This window comes from Gavia stellata, chromosome 10 (genome assembly GCF_030936135.1).
Source record: "Gavia stellata isolate bGavSte3 chromosome 10, bGavSte3.hap2, whole genome shotgun sequence".
Lineage (NCBI taxonomy): Eukaryota > Metazoa > Chordata > Aves > Gaviiformes > Gaviidae > Gavia > Gavia stellata.
The window spans coordinates 12,423,267-12,449,640 of record NC_082603.1 but is presented as its reverse complement, the minus strand read 5'-3'; the positions used below and the strand labels follow the sequence as shown (position 1 = coordinate 12,449,640).

General features: G+C 38.8%; 1 protein-coding gene across 1 annotated transcript; it reads left to right on the top strand.

Annotated features, from left to right (window-relative positions):
- The first annotated feature begins 689 nt into the window (after positions 1-689).
- EEIG2 (EEIG family member 2) lies at positions 690-26,374 on the top strand. Its single transcript, XM_059822046.1, has 11 exons — positions 690-841; positions 16,287-16,407; positions 17,017-17,046; positions 17,558-17,674; positions 18,898-18,944; positions 22,909-23,015; positions 23,968-24,063; positions 24,634-24,820; positions 24,906-25,033; positions 25,429-25,498; positions 26,164-26,374. The coding sequence occupies exons 1-11, from the start codon at positions 693-695 to the stop codon at positions 26,204-26,206; spliced, it is 1,095 nt and encodes a 364-aa protein (XP_059678029.1). The 5' UTR covers positions 690-692; the 3' UTR covers positions 26,207-26,374.

The window sequence follows — 26,374 nt, the reverse complement described above, 5'->3', positions numbered from 1 at the left end:
CAGGCTGAACTGCTGTAAAAGACCCTGATAAGGTTTGAATTACAGTAGAAGGAACCTAAATTCGAGTTGAAATTTCGACGTCTAAACGATGTTTTGTTTCGCTAACGTTCTTTAAAATAATACATGTAACAGATGTCATGCTAGCAAAGCAGTAGGTTTCCACTCTCGGGGCGCACCCCACCGCCCCAGCAGGGTCTCTGGGAGCGGGGAGAGCTGCCGGGGGTGGGTTGCACAAGCTCCGCTCTGCCGGGACCGCGGCCACGTCCCTCCTGCGGGCGCCCTCCGCTGCGCGGGACAGCGACACGCCAAGTTCCCGTTACTAAACAACCTCGCAACGGCACCGGCCAACTCCTTCGTGAAATGACACGCCGGCTTCGAAGCCTTTGCACGGTGGCGGCCGGGGCTTGGCAGGGCCAGCGAGTGGCTTCTGCCGGCCGCGCCCCGCCGTTGCCGGCGGCGGGCGGAGCGGAGGCGGGCGGGTTTGAAAGGGAGGCGCCGGCTGCCATGTAAGCGCTGGCCGGGAGGCGCCGCGGCCGCCAGGGGCTGCGCTGGGAGCGGCCGGCGCTCCGGCCCGGCCCGGCGGTGCCGCCCTCGCTCCGGGCATGGGAGCGGAGCGGAGCGGTCGGCGTGGAGGGGAGCTGCCGCGCGGCGCTGACCGGGCGTGGGGGCGGCCGCCGGGGAGCCCCCGGCCCATGGCCTTCATCATGATGAAGAAGAAGAAGTTCAAGTTCCGCGTGGAGCTGGAGCTGGACGAGCTCTCCTCCGTGCCCTTCGTCAACGGCATCCTCTTCTGCAAGGTGCGGCTGCTGGACGGGGGCAGCTTCAGCGGGGAGTCCTCCCGGTAGGTGCCTCCGGGGCTCGCGAGCCCAGCGGCTGCCGGGGCGCCCGCTGCCCCGCAGGCAGCCCCGGCCCGGCCGCGGCCGCCCCTTTCCGACGGGCTCCGCTCGAGTCCGCGCCTCCGCAGAGCCGTCTCCCCCCCGAGAGCCAGGGCGGCCGCCCGCCCCTGCGGCCCCCTCCGCCCGCTCCTCAGGTCCCCTCGGCGGCGCCCCGCACGGGGGCAAGGCCGGGGCGGGGGGCTGGCGCTCAGCCGCCTCCCGCGGTGGAGCGGCCGTTGGCCGGGCGGGCGGGGGCCCGGAGGAGGGAGCGGCCGCGCCGCTGCTCCCCGCGCCCGCGGTTGTCCCGGGGCTTCTGGCGGCTCCGGCCCCCAGCCGGGGCCAGCGCCGGCGGCTGCGGGCGTGCTGCTCGCCTTTCTCCTCGGGAAGGGAAGCGGGCACGGACGTTGAAAGCTCCCGGGGCACGGTTTGCCACCGGGCAGGCTGGCTGTCCTCGTCCCGTCCGCGTTACCAGCATCAACGGCAACAGAGAATTGATGTGGGAGCACTTGTAGACTCCTCGTCTGCGTGGCTGCTCGCTGCGTGAAGTCGTACACCTCAAAATAAATACTGAGGCTCTTAAACGCTGAATAACAGGGGAAATTAATCCATGAGTGGATGAGGGTTGTCCTAGAGAAACCGGTCGCTTGTGCCATAACGCCTCGAGCTGTAACGCCTGCTGATTGTACGGGTAACGGGAGGGGAAGGAGTTTCTTGCCACCGAGTCTGAAGGCAGAGCTGTCCCCTGTGAATGTGAGTTGTGCGACCTTCGTGTTTTATTCTGTTGGACACTGGCTCACTGTGTTTCGTTCTGTGGATATTTACATGGAGAGTTAAACAGTTTCACGGAAAAGTCCTCTCTTACTTCCTGTACGTATTCAGGTCATACACGTTACTGACTTCGTTCACGTTTAATTCTGCAGTGCAAGTGCAGCAGTAGATGGGTGTCTTCCTTCCTTTTTTTTTTTTTTCCTTTTTTTGTGCCCCAGCAGTAGAGCTGTCATCTGCTGTGACAGTGGCTTCCCGATCTGCTGGTGGCGATGGGTAAACAGAGTGCAAGTGGGTTAAATTTTTCCAGGTACCAGGCAGAGGCAGGATCTTGTCAATAGGAAGGGTGTGCTGTGGCTTCAGGTCTGGGGAGAAAGAGACTACCCTCCCATTACACTTGTTCGTGTTGTATGGGTTATTATATTACTTTAACGTTATTACAAAAAGGATTTACTGAAAAATGTCTCATAGAATTCTGGAAGCAGACAGAAATTGGTAACAAATCTATGAATACTCAGTTATTTTCTTATTAAAATACTGCTGTTACAGAGCTTGCTAAATTATCTGATTTTGATTCTGTAAATAGAATTAATCAAGGAGAATAAAGAGCATAAAAATGGAACTTTGGCCTAAAACCTCCTTATTTAACCATTCCGTTATACTAGCATGTATAATTGAAGATTAATTTTTCTTCTGTATGGTTGGAGGGTCTTCAACTCATCAATGTTCTGTTCTCATTTCACGTCTCTCTTTTTCTTCAATGTTTTTCTTGTGAGTGGCTTCTTCATAAGTAATAGATGATAATGATAATCATGATTTTAGGCACTAATGTGCTGTTGCTGTCCTAATGTGGCCCTTACTACCTTGAAGTCATTTTCACAGGCTGACATACATCTTCTGGACTGTATCTCTATTTTTAAGGAGTTGATTTCAGCTGAGCTGATGTTTTTGATATATTGTTGTGATCTTAGCCTTTTTTGCCTCGCCTGTTTACGATGCTAAAATTAAAAGCTTGAAATACATCTTTATGAACGTGAACAGTGTATTAGAGTAAAATATGCATGATAGGAGGTAGTATACGTATGTAGGAAGTGTCAGTGGAAGTGTGACGATGTAAAAAATTGTGTTAAGTATCATGTTGGAGTCAAAGCAGCTTTGAAATTCTTCCATTTTCTTTTTCTGGGGGTATGTCTTAAAAATAAGAACAGCAGTGAAACACATGCTGGTATGTGGAAGTCCCTGTGAGTGTAACTGGTCCATTCCTGCTGGACTGAGAAGTGTTGAGGTATGCTGATAGGAAGGTAAAGATTTCTTCTGCAGTGATCCTTCGGTGCCAATTTAGGGAGTGCCTTTGCTCTTGGCTTACAAATTAACAGATGGATTTTCACAGTGGTGATTCAGCAAAGGTCTGAATAAATAAGGAAGAAATTAAGTTAACATCAGAGTGGCAGCATTTCAAAACTTGTCAGTTGCAAACTTTTTTTAATGGCCACTGTCTTTTAGTTGCATGTGTTTATTAATTTCAGTGTGAGCTGGCAGTCATACCCTAAAGTAAGTGATCTTTGTAGCGTTATAAAAGAAGTTTGAAGAACTCCATTGTGTTTCAGAAAGTAATATACAAACTCATCTCAAATATTGTATAATACGTGGGAAAACTGACCATGTCTTCTTAATAGCTTTTATTTTTGTTACTGACTGAGGTATAGTAAACTATAGTTTTCTGGGGAGAAGTCATTGAGAATTAAGTTCTCAAGTTGGTACTGATACAAACAAATACCCTGCTGCCTCTTGCCTTAAAAAAAAAAAAAAAAAAAGGGGCAGTCATATCAACAGGCTATAAACCAGCCTAAAGTTACTAGCATTTTCTTTCCAAAGCTTACTCATCGAGAAGGAAATGTCATAAAAACACAGGCTGGCAGCATTGGGATAAAGGCCTATATGTAGTGAGTTGTAATGAAAACAGATTCAAGTGGTCTTCTTTTCAGCTCTGTGTCGATCATGCTGTCTGAGGAAAGCCCTGATCCTGCAAGCAATCTGATACCTACATCACCCCTTTGAACATTGAAGTAGGACGAAAAGAAGACAGATAAAAGTTCAAGCTACTGAAAAGTATTTTTTCACTTCTCAAATGTTTACTGAGAAAGAGATATGTAAGAAATATGAAGACATGGTCCATGTTATTGGAGACTTGTCAGAGTCCAACTACTTTTCTGGCTGACACAGATGTGTGCCTGAAGTGTATAGAAACTCTGTGACCAGATAAAACCAGCTTGTACAGTGCAATCTGGTTTGTGTATAAATAACAACCATATTAATTGTTTATACATCACTGTGGTTTTTTGTGTTTGTATGTAGTTTTTTAGAACTCCAATTTGAAAACTTCTATTTGAAAGTTCCCTATGCATATTTGTGAATATTTACTGTAGGAAAAGGAAATTCTGTATTATAATGCTAAATGCTTAATTACCTGAAAAAAAAAATCAACTTTTTAAAGTTATCTGGTACTGTCAAATAATATTTTGATCAAAGGACATTGAGCAGCCAAGTAGTAGCAGTGTTTAAACCTGGGGGGGAATGTTTGAGTGTGTGTGCAAGAACAGGACCCTGGAATTCCAGGGAGAATGAATGAGTTACAAGCTTTGACTCTACAACATGAAAAACCTTGAAGGGAGTTGTGGGAGGGGGGAGGTTTTGTTTGGCTGTTTTAGTAAAGTGCCAATCAGCCATACAGTGTAATTCCTGCTCTCCTCTTTTTGAAATTGCTTTCTAATATGACTTTTGGATCTTTACAATAATATTTTTAGATTTTATAACAAAGGATGGATTTTCAGCAAAGAGACTGTGGATGTATGCAAAGTTACGCTAACAAACCTCATTTGCATTGAGAAAACTTTCTAGCTTAAGCCTGGCTTCCTATATGGAAAGGCATCTCTCTACATTTCTAATTTCCCTGCACCAAGGAGAATAGATAGGTCTCTTTGAAATGGGATACATTAATTCTGGACACTTGTGCAGATTCGAGGATACTATGTATCTATACACTGCCTGGTCATAAAATATTATGCACATAATGTCTATTGCACCATGAAAGGACAGAAGATAATTCCAGGGCAGAAATTACACGTATGAATATTTTGAACAGAAAAATACTATCCTAAGGTATAGACTTGACTAAATACGAAGCATATTTATTCAAGGCTAGTCTAATGCAGCCATAAATATATTGAAAGAATAGGCTGTCTGCAACTGCCCTCATTTTAACAGGCTGAAGAAATAATTCATGGGCCCCTAGAGTAGATAACTGCTCATAGGCTCAGTTCTTGCTCAACCAGCAGCAGAAGAACAGGTGGTATATGAGGAAATCAAAGCAGTTTTGGAAAGTAAAGGATCTTATTTCTTGAGGGTGTACTTTTAACACTGTACTGTAGAGTTTTAGACTACAGTAGCTGTAAGCCTGGTAGTTACATTTTTAGCCCGATTTCCACCCGCACCCCACTCAAGGAAAGGCCTTCTTGGTTGGCGTGTTCTTATGACTGCAGTCTTCAGTTTGGTCATATTCCCCTGCCTTTGAGATCTGACTTCTGACGCTTTAGACTGCCGATATTTCTCTCTCCCTTATTTTACAAAACCGCCTTCAAAACTAAGCAGCTGATTATCATTGGTACCTGTATGACAAGTAGAGATTAGGGATGGCTGAGAACTAAACTTTTTCAAAAAAACCATTTTATTCTCCAACAGATTCCAGGCAAGTTTTTTTTAATGTACAGCACGCTCTTGAATCCTGAGAGGCAGGCTCAGAGATCTTGCATTACTTGCATAAATATATTCTTGTTCCTAATAGATACAGGCTAGAGTATGTAACTATCTTCTGCAGAAATTTATTTCCTTGTTCCAGATAATAAGTACTTCTTACTTCTAGTGATGCTTGGCGACTTCCTTCTTGACTGCCTAAAACTACATTTGGTTTTTTGGGACTCCAGCAAGTACATTTTCTGCCTCACTAGACTCTTCAAATTGCTTTTTAACTATTGTTTTTCTCTGTTGCTGCTGTTGCATTTGAAAGGGAAAATTTCTCCTGATAATAACACAGCTTAACCAGCTTTCCATTCTTAAACAAAAGTACTTGTTAGAAAAACATACCTGTCACATGGAATTACTGTCCCTATCACTGTCATCTTCCCGCATGATGTATGAATCCTGTTGACAGACTTCAGAGTTGCTAATGGCTAATGCTACTTCTAATAGCTTTTCAGCTGTAACCAGATTTGCAGTTGGATAAACTGAAACAAAAAAAAGGTTTCAAGTGCTGTGAGGTACTTTTACCAATCTCAACTAAAATATATAATGTACAAAAAGGTGCTGTGAAATACTATTGTTTTGGAAACCTCCCTAATCCCTAATATGGAATAATTATTCCATATGATATAACAAGATAGATAGATAATCCATCCATATGATAGAATGAAAGGAAATGGCCTCAAGTTGTGCCAGGGGAGGTTTAGATTGGATATTAGGAAAAATTTCTTTACTGAGAGAGTGGTGAAGCATTGGAACAGGCTGCCCAGGCAGGTGGTGGAGTCACCATCACTGGAGGTGTTCAAGGAGCATTTGGACATGGCACTGCGGGACATGGTTTAATGAGCATGGTGGTGTTGGGTTGATGGTTGGACTTGATCATCTTACAAGTCTTTTCCAACCTTAATGATTCTGGGATTCTGGGAGGTAAATTGGCGGTGGGGTAAAAATCCTGGCTTGCAATTTTGTAGCTGCTCTTTTCAGATTCACAAATGCTCAGTGTTTTCTCAGTTGTGAAGAGGCTGTTGGTTGAGCAGCTTCCAGGCCCTGTCCTTCTCTGGAGAGAGGAAGAGGTAAGAAGGGGAATTTCTCTACACAGATTACAACTGTTTTTTTTTTTTTTAAGTATGTAGTTTCTTTGTACTTCTTCAGCCTTTCATTAATAGTTACAATAAAATGGGTTTAGTCAACAGATTTAGAGAATGTGCTGTACGAGGATTGCTGTGGTGATTCTGGACAGGGCTGAAGGAGAAGAAACTAAGGCTAAAATATTAATAATATTAATAGTTCATGTGTAAAGGTGGAAGAGTAATGCTGTGGAAATAAGAGGGATTCAGATTGGAGGAAAATCAAAGAATTAATCAAAGGAGTAAAGAACATAAAATCAGATCTGAAGAGAGTCGTCTTTGGGCTACAGTAGGAGATAAAATGTTTGTACAGAGTGCATTTTGCATGGGATGTAACTGGTTATTGCAGTTATGAAAAGGGCTAATTCTTGTGAGATTTTTGTTACTGTAAGTACTGGTAAGAGATACAGCAACAGCTAGCTTTTCAAGGAAAAGTTCCTGAAAAGAGATGCATGACAGACATCTGTTAAAGAGGAGGGGGTGGGGGTAAAAGCTTTTATGCCTAAAGTGTGTGGCTTGTGCAGGAGAATAGGCACTTTGGTTTAAAATAGCTGGTGATGTTGTTTTCTCTTCCTCCCCAACCCCAGCACAGTACACGGAGCACAGTATTTTGCTGTCATAAACCTGCTATTTGCAAGCACCGTAGCACTGACTGACTTCATATTTTAAGGACTATTTCTCTTTGTGGAATAATTTAGGGTGGAGGGGAACGCTAGAGATCATGTAGTCCTACTTCTTGCTCAAAGTAAGACTAACTTCAATTAGCTCAGGAAGCTCAGAGCTTTGTCCTGCCAACTTTAGAAAATCTGTAAGAATGGGGATTCCAGTCTTTGTAGGCAACCTGCCCCTCTGCTTCACCACTGTTATTGTGAACTTTTTTCTGCTTATTTTATTGGAATTTAACTTGTTATTGCCTCTTTTCCTTTCTCCACTCCCCACTAAGAAACATCTGGCTCCATCTTCTCTCTAACTCAAGAGAGACAGCTGAAGATAGCAATTAGATCTTCCTTCGCCTCTTCTTCAGATTGTAAAAATCCCATACTCCCAACTTCTTCTTCATCAGGTGCTTCATCCTCCTCATCCCTGACTCCAGAGCCTCATCTCACACCCCCTGGACTTGCTTTGATTTATCAGTGTCTTACTTCTAGTGAGAGGGCCCCAAAAACAGACGCAGTGCTGCAGATACAGGTTCACAAATGTTGAACAGAGGGGAACAATCACTTCCTTTGAACTGCTGGCTACAGTCTTGCTAATGCAGTTTGCCCTTCATAGTGCCAATTCCCTTTCAGGTCTCTGTATTTGCCTGTAACCAGCAGTTTTTCATAAGTAAAAGTACTCCAAAGCAGCTCTATTTCCATGTGATGATTTTTATAAGAAATGCTTGACGTGAGATGTTGCTAGTTAAAGATTTAACCTGTTTATTACAAGTAAAAACATGTGGAATAGAAAATGATTGCTCTGTTAAAGTTTTGCATCTACTAACAGCAAATTAACTGGGGAGTTGTGCAGTGTAAACAAGTGGAGCTTTTCCTGCAGAGCCAGCTGTTTGCTGGTTTGCTTAGTGCTGAAATTTGTGAACATTGAAGCTCTGTTTGTAAATGACTGGTTTTGTTCGGGTTTTTTGCAATGCTTAGGAAAAAAATTATTGTTGGAGAGAATGTATCTTGTTATATGACTCAGGCATGGAGTAAACACAGAATATTAAAGGAAAATTAAACTCTATTTCTTCCTGAATATAAGAAATAAATTGAAGCTTTGCATAAGTCTCTTACTACAGTGTATACTTTGGAAATCATGCTCTGAGCTCTAATTGCAAGAGATGCATCTTTCTATATGAAGACTAAATTCAGCATTCTGGTTATCAAATAAAAATTTAAAGTATAGCTTGGTATTTTAAAAATTATATTGAATGGTTTTTTTGCTCCTTTGTAGCTCAATGTTCTTTAAACATGATGAGGCTGGAATTGGTAGATGCGTGGGCAGCTTGTATGTTACGTGTATTAAGTTAGGTGTATTAGATGCATAGAATACATGTGGATAAAATTGGTACTGGTGTTGGTGCTAGACCCCTTTTTATTTGCTTTAAAATACCTGTGTTAATTTCATGTTTGTCTATTTGTGTTTGTTTTTACTTCCATTATCAACTTAGCAGTTAGGATTTCAGTTTAATTTGAAAGTGAAGGATCTCTGGGTGATTATTTTTATATTTTTGTTTGTGTGTACAGTATAGATATTAAAAGACATGAGTAAACCATATTGTTTGACACTTCAGCTGCATGGATCTAAACCAAACAAGAAGACTACATTTCTGTGTAGTAAGAATAATCTTCTTCTGAGGATCCTAATGCTTTACAAATACCAAGCTACTTGGCAAATCTTGGGAGACTGAATAGTAGTGCACAATGTTTTGCTTGAAAGTGGACTGATAAGAGAGCCACTCAGTTGCTCTGGGAGCCTGTTGCACGAGTACCTGTATCTTTCCCTCAACTGTGAGACTGCACAAATTTGAAATGGAAGTAGATTTTGGGTAAGAGGGGTGCAAGAGGGTATGCCTCTCTTGCATGCCAAATGATTATGTATGCCCTAGTATAAATGAGAACTCTATACCCAACAATACCTTTCTAAGGCTAAAGATAGCCTAGGAAAGGTCAAATCTTACTGTAAAATACCTGAACCACTGAGGGCACTGAAAGTGTGGCTGATAAACTGTTAGATTATTGGCTGATGCCTTAATTCCTGTCTCTGTAAGGTGGGATCATGACACTGGCATTCTTTGTTAGGTGCTCTGGCATTCTTCAGAAGAAAAATGGGGTTTTTCTATATATATACACACACATACATATATAAAAAGTATATATATTAAATATATATGTGAATGGGATATTTAAAAATACTATTTCGTACATTAAAATAACTGTGTTACTCCAATCTGCTTAAAAACTGTATTTGTATCAGAAAAAGCTAACTAGTGAGTTTATTCAGCCAAGGGTTGATCAAAGGAAGCTGTTAGGGTATGTGATAAAAGTTCATATGCATACCCACAAACAAGCGCAGGAAACAAAGGTAGGGGAGGGTGGGGAGCTAAAATAATACCCTGTCCCAGCTACTCCCAGACCTGACACAGGAGCCATCAGCCCATCAAAGGCCCATCTACACAAGCCCAGGGACTTGGACAAGGGGACACACCGTCTGGGCCCCTCCCAGCACTGTCCCAGGAGAGCTTCAGCCCCATTGTCCAGGCAGGAATCCCATCATGTTGAGCTAACACTAAAGCACCTTTTGGACTGAGGGGAGTTGCTGCATAGTGCTATGAGACACATTATGGGACGCAGGGGAAGAGGCTGCTTATGGGGATGTTTAGGGGAGGAACTGAAGGTGGAGGAAGGGATGAATTTAGGTGATTTGGGGAGGAACAAGTGTGGTGAAAACAGAGAGGTAAAAGGATAAAAGGACCAGTTAGGTATAAATAGCTTGCTGTTTGGTACATTTGTCTGGCCATGTCCTGTTCCTAACCAGTGCACTCTATTTTATCTTCATATTAAACTACTTTCTAACTTCCCTGGGTGAAGGGCTCCCTGTTCAGTGGGTAAGGGCGGGGGGGTCTGAGTGCCAGCAACTGGAGTCAAGACTGTGCATCAGAGGGCCCGAGTGTCTGTGGTGCCAGCAACAGGAGACACCTGAGTGAGTGGACTTAAGTGCCAGCCACGGGAGTGGGACTATGGGTCGCAGGGGCCTGTATGTCCATTGTGCCAGCAACTGGAGTGAGTGAAAGTCATGGTGCCAGCAACTGGCCTGGGAACGAGGGCCAGAGCGCCTGGGTGCCAGCAACTAGAGACCGTATGAGTGAAACCAAGTGCCAGCCGCTGGGGTGGGACCAGGAGTCAGAGACCTGGGTGCCTGTAGTGCCAGCACCTGGACTGAGTGCAGGTGTGTGAGAGTGTAAATGCTATCAGGGGTCAAAGTGGACTAGCTGTTGAGTAGGCAGTGTAGCCTGGGGGCCATATATATAGGGGTCTTGCTAGCAGACCTCTGCCCTGTTCAGCCAGAGAGGGAAGTGGGGTGAGGCTGTTGGTGCTGGCTGTCTCTGTGAGTGCTCTCTGCATCTGTATGGCTGGCTGTGTATGTGTGGTGCGTGGGGATGCTTACTAGGAATGCACCTTCAGCCTTGCTGCTGGTTGGATCTGGGGAGTGGAACTGCAGCAGTCTCACTTCTCTCGGGCTCTCTGATCAACATGATATGTTTTCCCCTAAAAGAAGCAAGCAAAACTTAGGCAATATTGGAGAAGTTGCACTCACTCAGAGATAACTTCTAAAGGCATTTTATTCACTGTACTTTGGACTCTAAAAACCCAGCCTCAACAATTCTTAGAAGTCCAAAGCAACCCTCCCATCAAACTATCAGCTTTAAAAAATAGTAATTGTAACAATAATATTCCCATTTACCTCATGGAGTGAAAAAGCTATTAGTGAGGTTTTAGGTAACTCATGCTCTGTACAAAAGTTCTAAGTTGTCTAAGCAAACACCCCTTTCCTTAACATAAAGAAGCATACTGACCCATTTGATTCCAAAAGTATTTCTAGAAGTAGTTTCATATGAAAGTAGTCTAATATAAAGATTGAATGGCATCTTAAAATGGAAAACAAATGCTCCCAATCTTTTGTTTCCTTGGTGACCAATGATTCTAAAATAATTGCACTAGAAAAACAACCAGTGCAACATAATCATCCATATATGGCTAAATGTTCTAATTGGCTGTCTAGAATAATTCAGATAAAAACTTGAATAAACAATTTTCTAATTAATGGAACACAGTATTTTGGTAAATGCCCGCAAGAAATTTTGGCGTCTTTATTTCTAAGCCTCTCCTGCTAAAGCTTTTCCATTTGGCAAGTAGGGATTTTTCCCATGACACTTAAGATCCTTAAAAGTGATTTATTTTTGCATATGTGGCTATTTGCTGAAAAAAGCCATTATTCATATCCTTTATCCATGTGGAAATGAACAAACAATCTGCTGGCCATAAACACCTTCAAAAAAATTAAAAAGAGCCCATCATTTGTTAAGAAATTAGGATGAGGAGTCAATCAGATTAGGATTTGTTGTTTCTTTTGCATTGGTTTTCTTGTTGATTTTCTCTTTTGTGGATCAGAAGAGAAAAACCAAGACTTTTATTCATCATTCTAAACTGAAATTGTGTACAGTACGTAAAATATAGCTGAAATCTTCCATTTGAAATTAAAGAAAAAACACTTAATTTGTTAAACTAATGGTAACTTAAACTATATTTTGGACTCAATTTATTTTAAAATATCTATCTATTCAATTTGTTCTTGGCTAGGTCTTACTGACAGCGTTTGTTAAGTTACACCAAAGCACGACAACCTAGTATGTATTTGAATGCATCTTAGTACTAAGACACATTTTGATTCATAAACCAACTGGTTTTGCTTTGCATGTGGTAAAGTGACTGTAAGGCTCATAGGAAACTGACTCATAACGGAAAGCTTTCTCCAGCATACCCTGTAGCATAGGCACAGTTGCCAAGAAGTTATCTAGGTTCATTGCCATAGTAACCAATCAATGTAACTGTTTATTTTCTAAAGGCCTTGCACTTGAACTAAGAATCTCAGAAACTTAGATGTTACTCTTTAAAGTTAAATGTTCTGATTATTTGACTTGTTTTTTCAGCATGAGGGGAATAACTTGCTGGTGCTTTTCTTCACACAAAAATGACCTTAATTAAAATATGTCAAATTTTCCTTTATATAATGGAATTAGAAGAACTGTTTGGGGGTGGGGGCAGTTGGTTGGTTTTTTTTTTTCAGATTGTGTACAAATGTTTCAAATATCTTGTTTTTTAAAACAATGTGCCAGAGAAAGAAACTGAGGAGGAAGGGGTATTCCTGGTTTTACTTTATTTTATTTTTACAAGAATTAGAGCATCAGTATCTATAACTGAGGCATTTTTACTGTAACTTTTACTTTCTTGTTTATAAGAGAACTTAAAAACCTGATCATCCTATTTAATGTTTATTAAATTATTTGCCTGCATAAATCCTGACCTGTGATATAAGTGGACTGAGTCTTCCAAAAGCATAGTGGTTTTATGCTATCTTCCTTACTTGAACAATGATATACGTATAGTAGTATTGGTATGTTGAAATAAATTCAAAATCCTTAAAAGTTTTAAGGACATGTACATATCTCAAGCAGATGTTACTTACATTTATCTTGTATTTACAGGCAAAAATACTACATTTAATGTTCACTAAATTATCTTTTACTATAATGTTAGTGATATCCGGAACACTATGCAACTGTACAATGTAAAGCTGCTTTGACTTTAGTTTGCTGTAGAGGTGGAAAGCTGTTCTCAAAAGCAGAAACATAACCTGAACGATAATACTGAGTTGTACAAAGATATTGGTACATTATTTTGACTTTATAAGTTTACAGCAACATCCAGAAAATCAAAGGCATTGTTTATAGGAAAAAGTATTATTAATAACTGGAAATGTTACAGATGTAAAACCACTACAAGAACTCAGTGAAATGATGACTAGGAGGAGAAGTGATTCTGTTACTGGTAGTCCCAATGGTGATAAGGGTGGTGATATCTGTCCTGCTTGTATGATGAGCAGATGCTATGAGAAGGGATTTTCTGACCTTTATGGATGACAAGTGAACACTTTCAGTCTTGTAGCATTGTCTTATAGCCTTATAATGAATAGCAGAAAATCTACATTGCTTCTAGTTTCCAAAAGGACACTTGAGACTGGATTGTTTTGCAGAAATTATTGGATGCATAGTAATGCACAAATACAGGCTTTCTGTGGATTCATGGCCATAGCTGATATGCCTTGATCTGAAACTAGAGATGGAGCTTAATTCAAAGGATTGTTAAGAGTTCCTGCTTTTTGAAACTTTAAAGGTTTGTATAATTGCATGCATTTTAGTATTGATTAGGTATTTCTGGTAAGATTTCATTTCAGTAACTCTTTTAAAGTCCAGTAAAACAGACAGCTGACTACAGCAATCACTTTGTTTTGGCAACACCATTTTTAATTATCCTCTTAATGTAGAGGTTTTTTAATTATAGTGGTATGTTAAAACAAAGATCCTTATGCTGTGCTGAAACTACATATAAAATCTGATTCTGGGATTTTTTGTATCTATGCATTTGGATTTTTTTTGGAGGAATACTACCAGTGTGCCAAAATGTGATGCTTTAGTGACAGAAAGTCTTGACCAACTATATCACTTAGTTAATCTGCATTCAATTTCACCTTCCTGCTCAGTCTTTTTAGTCTAACAAGCTTCTGAAAGTTAGGGTAACTACCAGCAGGGTTGAGGGCGTGAGGAGCTCTACCATCTTTCAGTATCAGTGCAGGCCTGTTGCTTCTGGTCCTCACGAGAGGACATTAGTATTGTTTCATAAGAGCTTCTAGCATTCTTAATCTATCCTGACAGAACTGTTGACAGAAGGATCAGGGTACTACAGTGAATTTAATTACTTAAGATAGTGACATAAATATCCCTTCTCTATTTGGAGCAAAAATTTGTAGCTAGACAGCTCATGAAAAAGGTAAAACTGATTTTGATGTGGCGGTGTTTCTAAGAGAGAAAAGGGCCTTTTATTTTTTTGTTTTTAGGGTAAGCTCTAAATGTTACTTAGAAAAAAAAGAACTTTAAATTCTAGAGATTTCATTTCTAAGCTACTGGACCACTGTGATCTGCAGAAAAAGAGTGTTCTCCGAAGTTGCATTATCTTTAAGCACAGTGTATGAAACTTGCAAATATGCAGACCCCAGATACACACGGCATTTGGATAGCTGTGTTCTGCTTGACAGTGGACATCTAGTTGACTATTATCTTTACCTGAGAGTTAAGCAACTATCACGTAAGTGCTACAGTAGTTATTCCTAGGCCTTCTAAAGTGTAACAAATTTTAGCCGTTATCGAATATCCCTTTAAGGTTGTATTTTACTTGATGACTTCTTGCTTGAGCCTGTTTCCAGTAGAGGATGTAACTACTAGTAACTTGCCTTGTTTGAATTCAGGTTCTATTTTGGATTTCAACAACTCATATACTGGCAGTTTGGGATTTTTTTTTTTTCCAAAGCACACGAAAGTTTAAAATATGAAACATAACAGATAAAAGGTAGGTAGCTTGTGGTGTACAGAGCCTGTTCCTTTTAGGTCACATGCTTGAATATGACTCAGTGTTGTATCATCAGAATCCGTTAGTCTGTTGTGGTCATTGCACTGACTCATTTTAGGCAGGCTAGTTTATTCCTACCTTAGTAACTCACGGTGCCAGTAAGCGCTGTAGCTGGCAGTCTCACTAGCACAGCAAATTGCAGCTTTTGCATGAACCTTGCGATTCATCATTTCTCCGCAGGTGATAAACTCTGACTCCAGCTTATATGGAACTGTAGAATTCTACCTCTGTTAAAGATGTCAGACTGGATCTTCAATAATAAGCTGCTGCAAGACGTTAATATAAAACACAGGAATGTATGTATTAGAAAAACGTAAGAGAAAGAAAAGGACAAATAGTGCTTTAATATGTGAAGACTGTACTTGAACAATTAGAGCGGTAGAAGATATTATCACAGTTTCTCCATGGTTCTGAGTTTAGAAATGTGGGACTAGAAAAGAGCTTTTGATCACTGAGGTAGGCCCCTCAGAATCAGTCTTTACGTCACCTGTTAGCAACAAACTGGCCAACCTTGTCTTCAATTACAGTAAGATTTTTTTGCACCTACTTCTCTTATTTGAAGGCTGTTCTGGAAACTTGCTCTGTGGTTTGAGACCTTGTAATTTTCAGTTTTAAATGGGTGTTTGATTATGCCTTATTTTGGTCCTAACCACTTTTCATTTGACTTAAAGTTATCTGGTCTCTAAAGTGTTTGAATCACTAGTGTATTTTTGTTCTATGTAATTTTTTCTTAGAAGATACAGGAGTTTTCTAATTGTCCTCCCTGTACCTGTTTATTTTGGAGTCTGTTCTTGCTCAATCAGAATTACCCAAACAGAACAATGTGTTCCGTTTGAGCCTTATATAATGACATTAATATAGCTGAAAGCATCCTACATTTTGCCTTTTTCTCAGCTGCATCATACTGTCAGGTTGTAATCCTTCTGTGATGAACAAATCTGTTCAGATATTAGTCGTCTTATTTTGCTCTCAAATGGCAAGCTCCCAGTACAAAGCTGAAATTCTTGTTTGCCTGAAGTGCATTACTTTGTATCTTGTTATTGTACATCATCTCCTTTGTACTTTTCCAGGCCCTAAATCTATGTAGTTCTCCTTGTATAATGCTCCCATTCTCTGTATTGAAAAACTACTTGTCAAAGACGGTATCTTGAGCACATTCCAAAGCTCAGCAGCTTGGAAGACAGTGCCTGGGAGCTAATGTTCAGGAAGACTTCACTCTCCTGAGGCAACTGGAGAAATCATGGTATCATTCATTTGCAAAAACACATGGCTGTTGAATTTTTCTGTAGGTCTAATATTGTGTTCAAGGTTTGAAACAGTTATTAGTCTTGCTACACAAGGGGAAGAATGAAGGATGATTATTCAGACCTTGGATCAGATTTTGCATGAAGTGACCACTCTACAAACAGTGGAACCAGTGTTTGTTCTTGAGCTGTCCTATTGCATTTTATGGTCCTGAATGTATATGCAACTGATACTAAGCATATGTTCTCTATTTGCAGGGAGGTAGTACAGGCAAACTGTGTCCGCTGGAAGAAAAAGTTCTTATTTATGTGTAAAATCAGTGCCAGTGCCACAACAGGGATTCTGGATACTTGCATTTGCAGGGTGTCTGTACGGAAGGTAAGTAGCTCTTTTTCCCTCCTCCCTGCTCTTTCTTTACTTGTTATGGTTTAATTTTTAAATGTCTGATAAACTTCATAAAGCAAATTTTAGCTGCAACCATGTCAGGTATTCTTCTAGTCAAAATTTCATAGTAATCTTACTGATTACTTTAGTTTGACTAATTCATGGGTTTTTTACATTTTTATTGAAAAGGACACTTATTCCAGCAGGATGGCAAAGGAATCACTCATCAGGCTTTATAAAGTTAGCCCTTGATAGATACTTCTAGCAAGCAGCAGTAAACTTAGAAGCCTTGAACTGTGCCAAGTACCAGAATTTTGTATGCAGCACTTCCTACCTTTGGGGCTAGACTTTGCAAGAGCCAAATGCTGGTCGGCATCAGGCACTCACCCTTCCCCACCTCTGCAAGATGACAGTCTCCTGCTGGCCTGCACCGAGGACATTATTAATACTAAGTTCTAAATGACAACAGTACAGCCTAGCAAATGTGTGTTGAGCTATTTTAAAATGAAGATTAGTATTTGCTTTTCTAAAAAACCAAACCAAACCAAGAACCCCAGTCAGTATCTTTAATGGCTTAATGGCATGTCTTTTTGTCTTTTTTAGGAGTTAAAAGGAGGAAAGGCATATGCAAAGGTAAATTGAGATGTATCTAATTTTGCCTACAAATTAGCTTTTCTTTCTTGTTATTTTATGCCCTTTTAAAGTAATTCCAAAATAGTACTCTAATACCCATGATATCATTATGTGCATTATGCGACACAGTGGTCCTGGAACTCTCAATCAGTGTGTTTAATAAGTATGCAATAATAATATACCACCAGAATGTTTTTTTCTTTCATTTAGTATGTTGAAAGCGTTGATTAAAGTAAACCCTTCTGCATGTGTTTACTTTTAAAAATAAAGAAAACTCTCCTTGTTCTTTTTTCTCTTGAGACTTCAATTTTTAACTGAAAATAGAGCTATGCAGAATTTGACACTCAAAGTTTGTTTTCTGGTTTTTGCCTTGGGCCACTCCCTTTAATGGGCATCCTCTTACTCATATTTGAGAGAAACTGCTGTTGATTGGCACTCAATACTGTGCATGTAGCAAGTACCTTGATTTAGTAATAGCCTTGCTACTAACTTTGTCATTTTCTCTTAACAGCTGGGATTTGCAGATCTAAATCTAGCAGAGTTTGCTGGATCGGGAAATACCACTCGTCGCTGTTTACTGGAAGGTTATGATACCAAAAATACAAGACAGGATAACTCCATTCTCAAAGTAATTTGTTTCCTTTATCATGAACTAACAAAGCAGAGAACAAGTCGTATTATTAAGCTTAATGACATTGAAAACATATTTGCTGAACCTCTTTCTGTAAGGAAAACTACTTAAAGTAAAAACATCAGCATTGTTTAGAGAGAGTCATTAAAATCCATGCAGTCAAAAATAGAAATAGTCCTATTCTTTGAAATGGAGCAGCACAGCTATAAAAGAAAAGCTTTCAAAAGGTATTCCTATTCTAACAGGAATTTTAAAATGGAATAGGGAAGCACGATGAAAAGGTTAATACATTCATATAAATGTAGAAATTATATCTTTAAGACCAGGCAACTTCCTGTGCAGCTTTTCTAAGAGTGAATCTCTTAATTGGCTTATTTATGTATAAGCCAGCTTCAACATCACTATGACTCCTGGAACTTTCCCTTTTCTATTTGATAGTAATCAATGTAACAATTGGTGAGCATTGTTGGAAGAAACCCACCCTGCCGTTCTCTCCTACTAGTCTAGGCAGTTTAAAAAATTGAATAAGCTGCATTAACCTGAAAATAATTACATATAGACTGTTACAAGTAAATTTTTAAAAAATTTCTTTTCCTACCAAGACACTAGGACTAATTTCTCGTACTACTGAGTGTACCGTTAAAGAAATCAGAAAGTGCATACTTAAAGACAGTTGTAGACTTTTTCCAGAAAACTTTTAATTGATGGCTTTGACCCAGCTAACAAGCCTTCTCAATGCATTGTTGTCCTATGGCGTTATTTACCTTTTGTGGTTTTACTTTATCTCTGATCTTAGCACAACCAGTTCTTGTATGCTAGCAGTTTGCTAAACACTCTCGGCAAAGAACATACTTCAGCACCTAGTGTTTTAAACAATATTCTGTTTGCTCATTAATCTTTTAGATTTCCTGTCTCTTTATTTTTCCCTTGAAGCCATCTTAACTATTAATGATTCTAAGATTCTTCTCGATCAATGTTTCTTTTGCAGAAACTTGTATGTGCAGCTATGTCACTTTAATGCTATTTTGTGTTGTTTGCATGTGTACTAAGAAAAAAGATGTAGTTTTTTGCATAAGTATGTTTATTTGCATATGTGATGATGCCATTTTATTTTACTTAAATGTAAGATTTGTGGCAAGTATAACTTAATGACATGACCACGTATCACAGACCAATTCCATTTTTTTTCTTACAGTGGATTTTGTTTTTTTAATGTGTAGGTTTTGATCAACATGCAGCTAATGTCTGGAGACCCATGCTTTAAAACGTAAGTTTATAAAAAATCTGTGTGGAATGGTGTTTTGGTCATACATTCCATGTTCAGAATTACAGTTCTAAGTTGCATTTATGCATCTCTCCAATCTGGCAACAATATTAAAAAAAAAAAAAAGGCGGTGCACAAAAGAACGGGATGGTAGCTGAATAGTGGCTAACATGGTAAAAATACCAGTAGAAGTATCATAGTTCTTGCTGTTAAATAGTTAGTATATTTTCAAGAAACGTATACTAGCCTGTACATCTTTAATTAAAAAAAAAACCAAGAAAACCCCCCCAAAAAAACCAAAAACACTTAAGGGAAACTGTTGCTGCAGCAAGCTTATATAAATATACTTGGTATGGGGTGATCTGACTAATACTTGTGTTTGGAAAATATGCTGTTACACCTTTTATTCACAAATCTTGGATGATTTTAAAATATTTATTAAAAAAAACCCCAGAAGTGTGATACGACTTAGTACAAGAGAAAGCACTTACAAATACTTAGTTAGCAAAGACATTATGCAACTTAGTAAAAGATGCAAGAAGTAACACCTGAGGGGGGACGTAGCTAGGAAAATACACGGCTATATATTCAGGATCCTTTGGCCTCATTGTCCTTAATCTGTAGTTAAGGAAATGTAATCATTTTGCTAGAGCACATTAGCTTCCATAACTAACCACAGGACAGAAAAATCACGCATGCTATGGAAAAACCTAGTCATGAGTAAGATGAAATTGCAGCCTTCTTTCTAGACTAATAAGCCATTTTGGTATGAGCCACCCAAGCTTAGTGTTTAACTAAACTGAAACAGTGCAATTGGCAAGCTTCATATTTCCAGAGAACACCACTATCTTGCTAACCATGACTTAATTATCCTGATCAGTAGGAAGTGAAGAACTCTCACATGTCATTTGTATTGTAAGAAATATTTTATAATAACCTAAATGCCATGCATTTTAAGGATAGGCTTAGAGATACATATAGAATCTGCTTCCATGAATGCAGTGTGGAAAATTCCTCAATACTTGCCAAGACTCTTAATGCCACTGCTTTTCTGTAATTTAGAATGTTGGTAGACTGGGTTGTTCAAAGTGTATGTGCTTTTCAGTTTAATGTCAATCTTTTCTAATTCTATGTGACAATAGATCGCAATTTTGTCTAGATGAGGTTTAAATCAACTTAGTTGTATTTTACTAGATGAAATAATTCCTTCAAAATAAATTCAATCCCTTCAGTTCTAGTTTAACTCAAATTTTTCTTCAGTTCACTTCACTGACCACGTTGTTATACTGAAACTAGTAGGAGATGGAATCAAAATAAGAGGACCTATTTTTTTCTCACAACATGCAATTAAGCTGTGGAACTCCTTGCCACTACACGTTGTGAATACTAAAAGCTCAAGAAAGAATTAAGACAAATTCCTGAATAAAAAAAAATTTTGAGGGCTATTAAGTATAAAACATCTTATGAGGCTCAAGAAATACCTAAGCTACAGATGAGGAGATGCTGAAAGAATATTCAGGAGATACATTACTATGTGTGCCATATTCTCTCTATTGTTTGCTGCTGACAGAAAGAGGATGCAAGGCTAGACAGACCTTTGGTCTGAGACAACATGCTTGTTCTCATGTTAGCCTTTTCAAAAACAATCTAAGGCAGAGTTCCAAGTATTACATATAACTTGAAAAGAAAAAATGAGCTTAAGGAAAACAATCTGGAAAAAATTGCTAGCTTCATCCTTGTTATGTCAATCTCAACTGTGTAGGTTCTCAACTTTCATTTATACTTTCAGATCTTATGTTGGATCAAATATATCTTTCATTGTAAAGATCTAGTGCTTACTTACAAAATGCTACACTAAAACACTTCAGTACGGATTAGTTTTTTTATTCAAAATACTCTCACAGACTGAATTTAAACTCATCTTTTATCAGATTAATGTAGGCAATCAATGTCCCTCTGAATAATCCAATGAAGAGGGCTAATAATCTCATACAGGCTTAATCTGTAGCAGTAAACATATACTGAAGTCCTCCTTAAGTAAAAAAGATTGTCTTTAAAGTGAAATGAGGCTGCAGCTCCAAGAAAAGCAGCACGATTTCCTAACTCAGTCTGATGTGCAAGTATGAAGTAACTCATGATTTGTAGGTTTTATTAGGACAATCAAGAACTGTTTTCTGTAGCAACTAGACATTCTGTGCATTATTGCTGTGGCTGTATCCTTACCATTGTTTCTGAGGAGATATGAGAATGTTGCCTGCACCAGTCTAGCTCAGATGATTCACCACATGAACTCTTCAACGTCCCCTTGCACCACTAAAGGCTCTTCTCTCTCTCTTCTTCTAACCTTCAATAAGAAGAATAGAACACTGAAATGTCATCTTGTGCTCACTGAATAAATAGTAAGAGGATATTATCTGAATTTGTTTGATTGGGTAAAGCTTTTCTGTATCCCTAGTTATTTAGCACCTCTTGATTTACTTTGAGTCAGACCTGTTAACAAATACATAACCAATACTGATAAACAGTTTCTCAAAGGCAACTAACCAATCATTACCCTTGTATGCTAATAAAACAACGTATTTCTGTTCTTTACTGGCTGGTACTGAAGTAGTTGAAATTAGTGCCTAAATAGTTTTTTTGCTCCCTAGGAAAAGATCACTAACTGAAATTATTCAGACTTGGCATTTTCTTTCAAACTGATGATATAACCATTTCCTGGAATGTAAAGTTTCAACACAAACAGAACAAAAAATTTATCTAATCCAGATGTTCTTCATAGAAGGAAAAATAAACCTTAAAACAGTTTCACAATCTGGAATCAGCTACATACTTTATGAAGATGCCTAGAAGGCCTGATGTTTGATCTGGGGTGACATCCCTGAAAGCATTCAGTTCTTGCTTTCAAAAGTACGTTAGGCAGTTAAGTCACACAAGCATTATGTTTCCAGAAGTGCTTTTTCTCTCTCTCTTTTTACTTTCAAATGTAATATAAGAGGGGATATGTTACTGTACATAAAGGCAGTGACTAATTTATTGAATATGTCAAATCTAAAAATGTCAACAAATATCCATTTGTATGCAGACCAACAGTTTGTTCCCAAAGTCAAAAATAACAAAGCATTAAAAAACTAGGTAACATCTTGAAATGTATTTTAGTTGTATTTGCTTGCAAGAGAAGATTACTTTCACTTTGTTATTTTCTATTTGGTTTCTTTTGCACTAGCAAAACACAGACTTAGAGGTTTATTCATTTTAATAAAATATCCCTTTGGGTCTTGGTATAAATTGAAACAAGCATTTAAGCTTTATTAAAAGCTTTTTTAATATTGAACCAAATTTAAATTATGTCATACATGATGCTTTTTTTAATTTGCAGAAGGTAGAATTTAGAGGGGAATACACGGAGATAGTAACATAGTCCCCTTTGTTAGGAGTGGGAGGGTTATCAGCCCAGAATCTCCTCATGTACTGTAACAGAGATGAAACAAAGCCAGGAATACATCACAGTGCACAAGCCAAGTAGGCCAAGTGTTGTTGTGCAGGTTTGGGGTTTTTTTAACTTACCATCTTGCCATGTATTCCATGAAGTACTGAATTATACATATTCTTAGCACGTAAATTATCCTGTGATTCATACACTTAAAAAAATAATTAAGAACTTCAACATAAACACATATCACTCCACCAATCATCAAAAAAGGAAAAGCCTTTCCAAGGATCCCCAGAAGCCTAAAGGACTGAGGGCTGAGCAGATGGATTCTGTAAAATGTTCTGAAGCTCCATAACAAAAGTTTCTTTTTTTTTTTTTACATGGGGCTAGACAGCATGTTTTCAGAAAAAAGTTACAAGCCTATTAACTTGAAGCACAGTATGAATTATGCCAACTTACTCGAAAAGAAAAATCTGTGATCGATTTGGAGGGATTACAGCAAAAGTACAGCAAATCTTAACCACCTTTTTCTTACAGGCCTCCTTCCACAGCAATGTCTATAGCAATTGCTGGAGAATCAGAATCTTTGCATGAAGACAGGAAAGGCAGAGAAAACTTAAAAGTAGTACATCTGGGCCTAGCAGGTATAAAATAATGCTTTTAATTTCTCAGTTCTTTTATAACTGGCTTCAAGGAGATGTACGAAATACTTCAAATCTTAAAGGGATGCTGACAGTTGGCCCACGAAGGGACCTTCTTTGGTTATTTGAGACACACTCTCCTAGATAACATCAGTGGAATCTCTCTTTTTTACTTTTGTAACAGTTTATTTAATGGAAAGAAAGAACAGAAATTGGATTAATAGCCTGCCTTCTTTTTAACGTTTCAAATCTTTCATTTTCTGTGTGACACTTTTCTTGATTTGGATTTGTATTTTGACTGAGCATTTAATTTGGCCCTTTATTTTTAACTTATGAATCATAAGGATATGGATAACTGTGAGTAAATTTTGAGTGGTAAAAGTTCTAAGTATTGTTTAAAATTGAAGTAGTTACTCTGAAATGTAGACTGTTAGAAAAAAATACTATGAAAACACTTTATTACAGGTCGAAATTTGGGGTTTTTTTGATGGTTGTGTTGGTTGGTTGGTAGGTTTTTTGGAAGCTTCAGGCTCTTGCATAGCTTATTAATTTCAACCCTAAACAGAGGTTAGGTTGTCTTAACCACAGTTACTTTTTCAGCCAGAAAACATCTAGCACACCATTCTATTATGGTACTATGGAAAGCATGGTGATCTCTTTAATGTCTACAGTGTAGACAAATCTAAAACTACATTTCATACAAATCTTTCTAACCCAATGGTACTCTCTGTTTTACTCAGACAGAAACGTATCATGATTTTTTTTTTTAAGGAATGCATATTCATTAACATATATGATATTTTTGCAGCACTTGAATCTTCATAAGGTTTGTAGAAAACCGGTGTCAAGTCCCTAATCCCTCTGGGAAATCTGACACTTGAGTCTAATCAAGATTACAGGCAAGGTAATAACAAAGCTGGCTTTAGCAACAGTATCTGACTTGCACATGTTGCAGATGTCTCATCAAAGAGTGCCTCAGTCCCAGATGAACTTGGTGCATGTGGACATTCCAGAACATCAAGCTATGCAAGTCAGCAGTCAAAACTGTCAGGTAGCTGTTAACAATTTTGTTATGAATTGTTGGTGTTTATTTACTTTCACAGTTTTAGACTGTAGAAAATTAGTATACTTCATATGTTGAAAAAAATGGTTTGAAGTTTAAAGCTTTTTCCTAGGAGTTTCAGGCGTGGGGAGGGTAACAGTTTTTTCCTCTTAAAAACACAATGAATTATCTGTTCAGATGTGAGACAGCTTTTTCCCTTAGCTCCCTCCAATTAATGTATCTGAAAATAAGGATTTTACTTACCTCTTCCATGTGTAAAAACAAATAACTTACAAATGGAAACTTAGTTCTAAAAGCTGAAGGGGAAGTAATGACACCAAGTCATTATATTTGTTAGGAAGCAAGAGTTATTTAGAACAAAAAGGAAACAGCATGTGCTAGAATACACAACCCAAAGTAAATTGCTTAGTTGGTGTATGCACATACATTCATAAGGCTTCTGAATTCTCTTTATAAGAAAACAAAACACAAATTCTGCTTTCAGGATGGTAAAATATAAGTGATGACCTTGGCTACCAACAACATACCTAACCTAGCTCTCCTGCACTTTTCCAACAGGATATAGCACGTGTCACTCTAGATCATCCAGTCTGTCTGAACTCTGCCACAGGAGAAACACGTCAGCAGGTAGCACTTCAACAGGAATTGGAAGTATTCTAGAGCCATGTGAAGAGACTGAGCCAAAAGTAACCGAAGCTAATATTGATACATCTGTTAAAGATGCACCATCAGAAAAATTCTGCAGGTACACTTAACTTTGAAAGCCTTTTCTAGCAGAAGTAAAACATAATTTACTATATAACTTCTAAGAGCTCTATTTGTTTTTGCAGACATCCTGTAAAGCAAGACTCTGTGGAGTCACAGCTGAAGAGGGTTGATGCTACCAGAGTTGATGCTGATGATATAGTTGAAAAAATACTCCAGAGTCAAGACTTCAGTTTAGACTCAAGTGCAGAAGGTATGGAGATAAACAAGGAAGTTTAGGGAAAATTGATGCACATTACAGGCCTTAGGAAAATTCACTCTCTTCATAGTCCCTGTTGCTTGTAATCATAAGGACTGTGCATATGGATCACTACATTTTCTGCTTTGTTCTGTCTCCCAGAAGTTGAAAAGACCCTTGCATGACTCAGGTAACTTTCCCAGAGAATCACTTTAAGCCTGAAAAGAGCAGAGCGGGAGCAAAACTACGAGGAATGTAGTTCCTCCAACCATGTGAAGTTTGGTTCTTCATTACTTAAAACATTTGCATCTGAAAGTATCAGCTACAAAACTGGCAGATTTAAAATGACTTAGTTTTAGCTAGGGCAACATTAAAGGAAGCTAACATGTGTTAATTCCCTTGCTTTTTAGAAGAAGGTTTAAGATTATTTGTGGGCCCTGGTGGAAGCACTTCTTTTGGAAGCCATCATCTACCTAACAGGTATGTAGCCTGAACAACTAATCCATAGGCGATACTAAACAAAAATGCATCTTGTACAGCAATTATTCTGTATATACATTCTTGATCTTTGCATCTTTCTATTCTGTATCATTTAAAGGCATCAAAAGAACTACATCATCAGGTTTTAAAACAAAACACATAGGTTAGTTCCAAAATAAAACTGATGTGTCAGCCATAACAATTACAACTTTTGGAGATTCTGAAGAGTCTCAGTTCCAAAGTTTTCAGATATGAACAATGTTTCAGTATGAACACTGGCAACAGGTACCAGTTTGAAATCTTAGCTCTACAGACTCTCTGGAGCTGGAAGGAAGTCTTAAGTGTTTTACATATCCACCTTTATGGTATCTAACTTTTATGTCTTCCTGATAACAAGCCTAATTTTCTTCAGTTTTGCTCACAACTCTGTTTCCATATGCCACACTATTGTTGTTTCAATGGCTTGTTCATCTTCCAACTGTTCTAGTACTAGCTGTTCAGTTGGGATTTTTTTGTTGGTTTGGGGGGGATGGGTGGGTGGGTGTGGGTGTATGTGTGATTGTTTGGGGTTTTTTTTAAACAGTAAACTTGCTGATCTGTGATACTTGCTCTTTAGCTTCCATTTAAATTGGAATTGAGCTGATTTCTTTCAAACATTCTTTCAGAGTAGGATCTGGAGCATATGAGCAGGTGGTGATAAAACGCTAGACTAGGATGACAAACAAGAAGAAAACTTCTGGTTTTGTTTGCTCTGTTGCAAGAGTTGTGAAAGACAAAATGAACTTTTTTTGAAAAGTAATGGAATACCTCTTGCTCATAGAGCTTCATCTTCTGTGGTATGAAGGCAATGTTTAGTTATGTATACCTTGTGCAAAC